The sequence below is a fragment of the Pocillopora verrucosa genome, chromosome 9, assembly GCF_036669915.1.
Source record: "Pocillopora verrucosa isolate sample1 chromosome 9, ASM3666991v2, whole genome shotgun sequence".
In the NCBI taxonomy this organism is placed as follows: Eukaryota; Metazoa; Cnidaria; class Anthozoa; order Scleractinia; family Pocilloporidae; genus Pocillopora; species Pocillopora verrucosa.
The window spans coordinates 5,846,721-5,855,482 of record NC_089320.1 but is presented as its reverse complement, the minus strand read 5'-3'; the positions used below and the strand labels follow the sequence as shown (position 1 = coordinate 5,855,482).

Here is an 8,762-nt window from a genome sequence, read left to right as displayed (position 1 = left end):
AAGGCAGAACCTTTCCTTTCACCAGGTTCTGTCTCTCTTGGGTAGTCAGTACTGTTTGGGCTGTTGATATCTGAGGGCAGAACCTTTCCTTTTTTTCCACCTGGCTCTGTCTCTCTTGGGTAGTCAATTCTGTTTGGGCTGTTGTTATCTGAAGGCAGAACCTTTCCTTTTCACCAGGTTCTGTCTCTCTTGGGTAGTCAGTACTGTTTGGGCTGTTGATATCTGAGGGCGAAACCTTTCCTCTTTTTTCACCTGGTTCTGTCTCTCTTGGGTAGTCAGTCCTATTTCGGCTGTTGTTATCTGAAGGCAGAACCTTTCCCTTTTTTTTTTCACCTGGTTCTGTCTCTCTTGGGTAGTCAGACCTATTTGGGCTGTTGTTATCTGAAGGCAGAACATTTCCTTTTTTTTCACCTAGTTCTGTCTCTCTTGGGTAGTCAGTCCTATTTGGGCTGTTGTTATCTGAAGGCAGGACCTTTCCTTTTTTTTCCACCTGGTTCTGTCTCTCTTGGGTAGTCAGTCCTATTCGGGCTGTTGTTATCTGAAGGCAGAACCTTTCCTTTTTTTTTTTTCACCTGGTTCTGTCTCTCTTGGGTAGTCAGTCCTATTTGGGCTGTTGTTATCTGAAGGCAGAACCTTTCCTTTTTTTCACCTGGTTCTGTCTCTCTTGGGTAGTCAATCCTATTTGGGCTGTTGTTATCTGAAGGCAGAACCTCTCTTTTTTTTTCACCTGGTTCTGTCTCTCTTGGGTAGTCAGTCCTATTTGGACTGTTGTTATCTGAAGACAAAATCTTTCCTTTTTTTATTTGGTTCTGTCTCTCTTTGTGAGTTGTTTCATTTTAGACTGCGCGTTTTCATCTTATGACAAACTAATTTTGAGTATGAATTGCGACATAATTAAATTTACTTGTCTTGATTTTTTTTCCTATGCAGATTTAATTGAACGTTAACCACTTTCGCATGACGAAAAAAAATGAAGAAACGCCGCGGCCCAGCGCTAAAATTTTGACATACAAAAACTCAGTCGAAAAACCAATTAAAATTGTTTGTACGATCGAGTAAAAGCTCCAGTAGCTAGCAGTGTTTCCTATTACAACTACCTCCCACCCCTCTCTGCGTAGTAAGAGTCCGTCTCACACCCTTCCTAAGTAATAACACTCCGCCTCCCACCCCTCTCTTAGTACTGATAGACTTCATCCTACCCCTCCCTCAGTACTAATGGTGTGCTTCCCCCCTTCAAAATGGTCCAAAAAAATAGTCCAAAAAATGGTCCAAAAAATAGTCCAGTCCATATTTTACCCTATGCCCGTGGGAATTATACCCGAATAGAACTGCCCTAGAGAATCGTACCTGGTTCGATTTCTCTCATAAGACGAAGTTTACCACTGAAATATCTATGACAACCCTTTATCGGGGAGAGCTTTTCCTCTCTCCCTTCTGAGGCTCTCACCCCTCTTTCTAGTTTCTCACATCTCCCATAATCAACTTTGGCATTAGCGGGAAAGCAAAACAACAACAACAACAACAACAACAACAACAACAACAAAAATGATCGCAGTGACCGCTGACATTCAAGTGAGTAACGACGAGCTCAAGAGGTAATATTTATGCCCGGGAGTCTGGGAACAAAAAGGAACAAATTATAACAAACAAACAAATATGGCCGCGAGGGTGAAGCGAAGGGAACAGTGAGGTTAGTTTCTGTCTTTCTTCGCTTTTAATCGCGTGATTGTACACGATATTTGCTTATATTATAATTTTAAGGAGATTTAGAATTTTTTTTCAGGGATCTACTATCCTCTACCTTTTCGTACCAAACATTTATTTTTGATGTCGAAAGGCATGGAATTGTTTTACGAAATAACTCGCGTAGATTTTTTTATTTTCCGAAGGTTTGTTGTATACTATAAAATGAATATTTTAACGCAATAATCTCAGCAAAAATTTCCATAACATGAAATAAAAATTTTATCCGTTTGTACATCATGGTATATCATCATACATTAAGCTCTTACCCTTGTGACGTTCAATGAATTTCCCCTGAAATTTTCCTTAATTGATGTTACGAAGAATTTGCTAGACAGCTTTGGACTGTTCGAGTATCGATTTGATGTCTATCACAAACATTTCGCCTTATGGTGCTACAGAATATTCAAGATGCAAATATTATCGGATTCCATTTAGGTATTGATGATGATTATTTTTTTCAATATCTGGGAAATTTGCCATGGTGTTTTTTCGTACCTACAATTCGTAACTTTTGATACCTTTTAGTTTTTCGTTGCAATTTTTCCTTGATTTCTGAGTGTAGATTACCTTTGTTTGTATGGTTTAGTGAAAGAATATGTTCTGATGTATGTTAAGGATTAAAGTACTCAACCATGATTTGCCATTTTTAATGAAAATTTACATGATTCAGCATTACTGTTTTTGTTGTGTCATCACACTGATATAACAACGAACAGTTCGAGATCTGTAAAACTTAATGTGTGATTCCAAAGGTTAACTGAAAATTGCAGACAGTTAAACAAATTGTGTTTTCATTAATTACATAAAGCCAGAGCACTATAGATGCATATGATGTGTGTCAAATGTTCTATACATTGCCTTAGGAAATCTTCATTAGGAAGTGGTAAATCAGGATACAATGTACTTCATTTCTATTTTTCATTAGAATAAATCACTAACCTTCACAAATGCTGCAATGTGATTTGTAATATCACAGGCTATCTATTCTGTGATAGAGCAGTTAGTAACAAAATAAAATAAAAGTGTGGGCATGTATTGTTATTAACCCTTTAACTCTCAAGATCTCATTAGTAATTCTCCTTACTGTCTGCCACATAGCTCTTGTGATGTTAGTTTGAAGAATTTGACATTGAATCAACAAATAATCCCCTAATTGATATTTTTCTTGTCACTTGTCTGCTTGATAGTGTATTGTTATTGTAAGGAGAAATTCTGTCTTTGTCACTCGTGGGAGTTAAAGGGTTAAGTTCAGAAAGACTTATAGATTTAAGCTACAACAATGAGATTATTTGCCCTTGATTTCTGTGGGTGTTAGCTGATTTGTGCTCTTCCCTCATCAACTATCATGTGATAGAAATCTCAAGGGCACCATCTAATATTTACTTATTTGAACACTCAATTCTTTCAGCACCCCCATATAGCACTTAACTTTGTGCTCCAGAAGTCATGGGTCAGAGGTATACACTATTCTTCACAGCACGTGAAGGCCGTGAAGATGACTTGCGGTGGGCCCTCCATGACAGGAAGATCTCCCCTGACCTGAGAGACCCAGACACAAAACAGACAGCTCTTCATCTAGCTGCCGCCAAGGGTCGTGTGGGTTGTGTGAAGCTGCTTGTGGATGCTGGTAAGTGCTTTCAGGAAAATCCTCAAGTTACCATCTCACCTCCTTTAGTGATCAGAGTAGTGATTCACTATATAATTTTGATACACTGCCATGCAAACAGGTAACAAGATTATGAAATTTATGAAACAAGGAGATATTCCATGGTTAGAACACCAGTTTCTTAGGGCTGTCTATGTTCGATAGCTGGGAGATACAGTAGCTTAAAGATCTTGAAAGTGAAAGGATCAGAGGCAACTCTCTTAGAGAGGTCAAGTTGTTGATTAGTTAGAGTTGTTGATTAGTTAGCTTATTACCTTGGGAAAATAAAGAATATTTGTGCTATGTGCCATTTAATTCTCCAGAGAGATTTTTAAATGTAAATAGAAAATTATGAGAAATTAGTCTTTGTTTGTAGGCAGGTACAAAAAAAAAATCTTCAAAAAATGATCTCCCATAAAACCACCAGAGTAGCTGGTAGAAATAACTTACACATAAAAAATCTTTAGAATATGACTAACACACAGGACTCTATTCATACGTGTGATAATTGTACATGTCACTTCACCTGATAACAAGCTTAAACTACCACGAATGACCAACACAGAATTTCTCTGCACAATATCAATACAATATCAAATAGACAAGTGAAAAGAATGAAGAATGATATAAATCAGGAGATTAGTATTTGATTCATACCAAATTCTCCGATCTAACTTCATTAGAATTGTTGGGCAGACAGTATGGAGAATTACTAATGAGATCTTGGGAGTAAGAATGTTTGACCAAGCGCACCAATCTCTTTATTTTTACACCTGTTCAGCCATTTTTTAGCATGGGAAGAGGAGATATGGTTTTAAAATAATTCTGTGGAAGTACCTATTTCAACCAAAAAAAACCTTAGCCATTCTTTGAGGAAGTATTATCTTATGTTATTGATTAAAGTATTGTTTATAACTATTTGTCAATGGTCCTAAATTATGTTTTAACTATTTCTCCAACTCAAAAATTGGCAGGAGCAAAACGAAATGTACAAGAAAAAGATGGTCTTACTCCACTGCATCTGGCTGTTTATCATGGCTATGTCAAATGTGTGAGTCTACTGATAGATCATGGGGCAGATGTGAACTGTACATCAAGGTAATTAGCTTCTGATAAATATTAACGATACATTATTGAGCACAGTAAGGTGGCTTATCGTGTAGGAAAACTGACAAAAGATTGAAAAAGACTTGTAACTGTGGAAGAAGTTTAGTATTTGGAATAAAAAACTCCATTAATTGCCCTCCAGTAGTCTGTCTGTTTATCTTTCTGACTTTCTCCATCTGTTTGTCTGTTTGTCCATCTGTTGGTCAGTCCATTGATCAGTCAGCAGTCAGGTGGTTAGCCAGTTGGTCATTTGGTCACAGTAGAAGAAAAACTAAGAGAAGGAAATGCAAATAAACAATCTTATCAACCAACAGACAAGAAAGCAGGAAGAACAGACGATATTGATAAGTCAGTCATGTAGGAACATGTCTCAAGTGTCTCACTTGTTATATATCTGTTGCCAGGTTTGGTAGCACCCCCTTACATCAAGCGGCATATTTTGGACACTGTGATTGCGCGGCTGTGCTGCTGGCTGGTGGTGCTTTGGTTAATGTGGAAGAAGCATGGGGTCAGACGCCCTTATTTCTAGCAGCGCAAAGAGCTCATAGGTTAGTTCTTTATATTCTAAACAAGGTACATTTTTAGCTTGAATCTCTTGATTGTATATCTATCTCAGAGAATGTTAAATCTCTCCAAAGGTTTGTTTTTATTAAAAGTTACAACACCCACATGTGTATGAAAAGGAAAGTCTCAGAAAGACATGAAAACAACATGTTGTTCACCTTGTTGTTTTGTTGTCCAATAACAGATCATGTAACTGATCTCTGGAGATTTTTTCTTGGAAATTGATCATTATCATGTTTGTATGACCCTAGAATAGAAAGCATCAAATGTGTGCAGGATTTCAACTGAACTGTAAGGGGCAATTAGCCAATGTCACATTATTAAAAATTTACATATCAAGCTGAAAGACATTTAATTTCACTGCTTCTTTGTTGAAAAACAAAGAAATAAATAGTTAGGGACGACAGAAATTAGCAGGGGGGGAGGGGGGGTGGGAATTTTAAATTTGGGTTCGGAAATTAGGTGACCCATCCCTGCAATGGGAGTGAAATTTGCTAACCCTCCCCTTGAGCTTGGCCTAAAATATCATGACCCTCCCCTTCTTGTATAAATGATAAAATCTAGTTCTTGCAATACACTAGGGTGCGTCAGTATTATGAAAACTCAAAATATATTTCTAATCTGTTCTTTGTCATGCTACATACATACATTTTCGATGACAGCATTAAGAGTCCGACTGATCACTCGACTCTCCTATTTCTCCCAATACAAAGTCTTCATCACTAGAACAAGTGGGTAATGCCTCATCCCCTTCATCTACCTCACATTCATCATGATCATCCACCTCTTCCAAATAAAATACTTTTTCTTCTGTGGGTGAACCTCTACATGATCACGGGCATATATTTGCATGACCCTCCCCCTTTTAACTGCCCATTTTCATGACACCTCCCTTTTCTGAGGCTCAAAAAGTTGTGACCCCCCTCTGTTTCCACCCCCCTTCCCCCCCTGCTAATTTCTGACAAGTCCCTTATGCTAAGAAAATTTAGTACTTAGTTAAAGCATGATTTTCAAGGAGTTGGGCATCTAGATGAAACGCACTCTAAGAGGTGTTCAAATTTTTTTCTTTTTGTTTTCTAGTGACGTTGTAAGGCTTCTGTTAGAGTATGGAGCATGTGTAAACCAAAGAGATAAAGCTCATTACAAGACAGCCTTACACGTGGCGTGTGAAGCTCAGAATGTCGCTTGTGTCCAGTATTTACTTGACGCTGGGGCAGATCCCAATGTCCAGGCTGAGAGTGGCCTGACTCCTCTGCATATTGGTATGTAGATCCCTGAAACGTCATCAGACACTAAATTGTTGCATAATATATATATATATTTCCATTTTAAGCAAGTAGAGCCTTAAATGTTTCGATCATATGTAAATTACGTCGGCCTCGGTGGATATACCGACTCATACGCTCTGATGAAGAGCTAACGCCAGAAATAACAGCTCTAGAAACTCTTAACGGTGGCAAATTTACGTTGTCAACTCAGTTGATAAAAACCAAGCTATCGGCTATTAGTCGGTCAAATGTCGGGTTAGTGGTCGGCCGAGAGTCAGTCAATAGTCGGTTAATAGTTGACAAAGACTCGATCTATAGTCGGTCGAGCTCCAAACGACTTTATAACCTGTCCACATCTTGACCGAGAATTGGCTAACTATCGGACAAGCGTCGGTAAACCATCGGCCGAGTATGGACAGCTATAAACTGGCCACTGGCTGTACGAAAACCGTCTTAATGAACTTTTCCATGGTGTAAAATTCATGAAAAGCAGAGTAAAGCTTTTAGAAACATTCGAACGGGAAAGAACTTTTAAGTGTGTTCACACTCCTTGCTTTACAGCCCTGAGAGGGGAGGAGTCGGGACCATTGTCACACCTTTTGATAGAGTATGGCGCTCGAAGTGACGTTGTAGATGACAGCGGTAATTCAGCGGAGACTCTCGTCCAATCACTGCTGACTCGTTACGGGAATGGTCCAAATATGGAAACAGTTTTATCATATCAACAACTTTTGGAATTATTTTGGGAAAGCCACGGTGAGTTCTCGAATGGTTCATTTCCTTTGTTTTTAGCGGGAATATTTGTCGCTACGTTGGGGTCTATCCACTCAGGGCTTTCAGGTGTAAGTGACGAATGCAAAACCATTGCGCGTTTTCTTTTTTCGAAAATTTTTATCTTGATCCAAGATTATCCCGTGCTTTTATTAGGTTGCAATAATTTCATGCGGTTTTCATGATTGTACCAACCATCCTCAGTGACAAGCCTAAAGGGTGAACACAGTGGTCAAACGTCAGGCATGCGCGTGGTGATCAATTTTGGCAACCCGCGCCAATTTCCCGCGCAAAATTTCAAAGGAAAATATAAGAAACAACCGCTGTCTCGCAAGTTAAGCATAAGATTTCTGAAACGTTTATAGAAATCTGAAAAAGGAAACAGAAGAAGGGAAAAGGAATATTCGACACTTTTCGATTGCAAAGCTTATTCTAGTACGGCTATCCTGCTGATTTACCACTCTGTGCTTTACCAAAAAGGTAACACACTTTTATAACACCATGACTTACTGCCTTGTATTGTCGTTTACTTGTGTGAGACAACTTGGTTCTGACATCTTGAAAGCACGCTATCTACACATCACATCTACATACGCAGAGGTTTGACCGCGGTGTCCCTAAGCTACTTAAATTTTTCCCACCTTTGTGCTTTTTAGTTTCTCTAGATACGCAAATAACACGATTTTCCCGCAATAGATGCCGATTGCCTGCCACAGATACCCGATTTTCCCGCCTTTTTTGCTGTCGGCATAATTTTCGCGCGCCCTGGTCACCGAAGTCACCTAAAGTTCTCATTGGATCAACACTTTCTTTAACACAGAGATTTTTACTTTCACCAGTTCATCCTAACTCTTCATTTAGTTTGGTTGATCAATTTGTTAATTTTCATTTGCAGGAAAACCCATAAGTCTGAAACGCCTTTGTCGTCTTTCCATCCGCAAGTTGCTGTCTCCCTGTCGTATTGATATTATCAATTCTCTGAACATTCCTTCCTGCCTCAAATTGTACATTTTAAACGTTGTTCAGAGCAAGAATGTGGACACTATGATGTCAAATTAATTTCCAATTTGTACAGTCATAATTTATTACTGATGGGTGTGCAGTGAGGAAGAAACATCCTTACTTAATTGACTTCAAGCGCTATACTCTCCAGTTTTCCTCTTGGAAAACGATCGTAGAGTTTTATTGTTAATAAGATATTATTTCTTTCTATCTTTTTTTTTAGAATACCTGTATTAGTTATCGATAGATTTTATCCCCACGAAAAGTATAGATGGTCAATTTTGCGGTGAAAAACAATTTTTGGTTTGCGTGTTAAAACAATCACCTCTAGTAACTTGATGAAAATTCTCCTTACAGTCTGCCATTCATTTTCTGCAAAGTTTGTTCTAAGAATTTGGTATTGGATCAACTATTCATCCCATTATTGATAATTTTCTTTATTCTCATCACTTGGCTGCTTGACGTTGTTTTGTTATTATAAGGAGAAATTCTGTCTTGGTTACTTCCTGGAAATGAAAGGCGTAATAGAGAAAATTCCTATCTGTCTCTCTCGTGTGTAGCACGTGATTAACCATAAATTTGTAAAAATTAAAACATTGTTCACGATAATATATGTTTGATTTTAATGCATTCATCTGAAAGAAATGTTAACAATGTGA

The 8,762-nt window shown here is 38.3% G+C and overlaps 1 protein-coding gene across 1 annotated transcript; it reads left to right on the top strand.

The window, feature by feature from the left end:
* Positions 1–756: 756 nt before the first annotated feature.
* LOC131775613 (ankyrin repeat and SOCS box protein 13-like) lies at positions 757–8,712 on the top strand. Its single transcript, XM_059091717.2, has 7 exons — positions 757–1,690; positions 3,155–3,373; positions 4,366–4,489; positions 4,903–5,046; positions 6,143–6,324; positions 6,892–7,086; positions 7,997–8,712. The coding sequence occupies exons 2-7, from the start codon at positions 3,193–3,195 to the stop codon at positions 8,158–8,160; spliced, it is 990 nt and encodes a 329-aa protein (XP_058947700.2). The 5' UTR covers positions 757–1,690; positions 3,155–3,192; the 3' UTR covers positions 8,161–8,712.
* Positions 8,713–8,762: the final 50 nt, after the last annotated feature.

What these genes read in the sequence shown, in the direction of transcription:
- LOC131775613 (XM_059091717.2), top strand. Translation starts at nt 3,193, where the DNA reads ATGGGTCAGAGGTATACACTATTCTTCACAGCACGTGAAGGCCGTGAA. An exon ending in GATGTGAACTGTACATCAAG is followed by an intron (nt 4,490 to 4,902) that starts GTAATTAGCTTC and finishes ATCTGTTGCCAG; the next exon opens with GTTTGGTAGCACCCCCTTAC. An exon ending in ATTATTTTGGGAAAGCCACG is followed by an intron (nt 7,087 to 7,996) that starts GTGAGTTCTCGA and finishes TTTCATTTGCAG; the next exon opens with GAAAACCCATAAGTCTGAAA.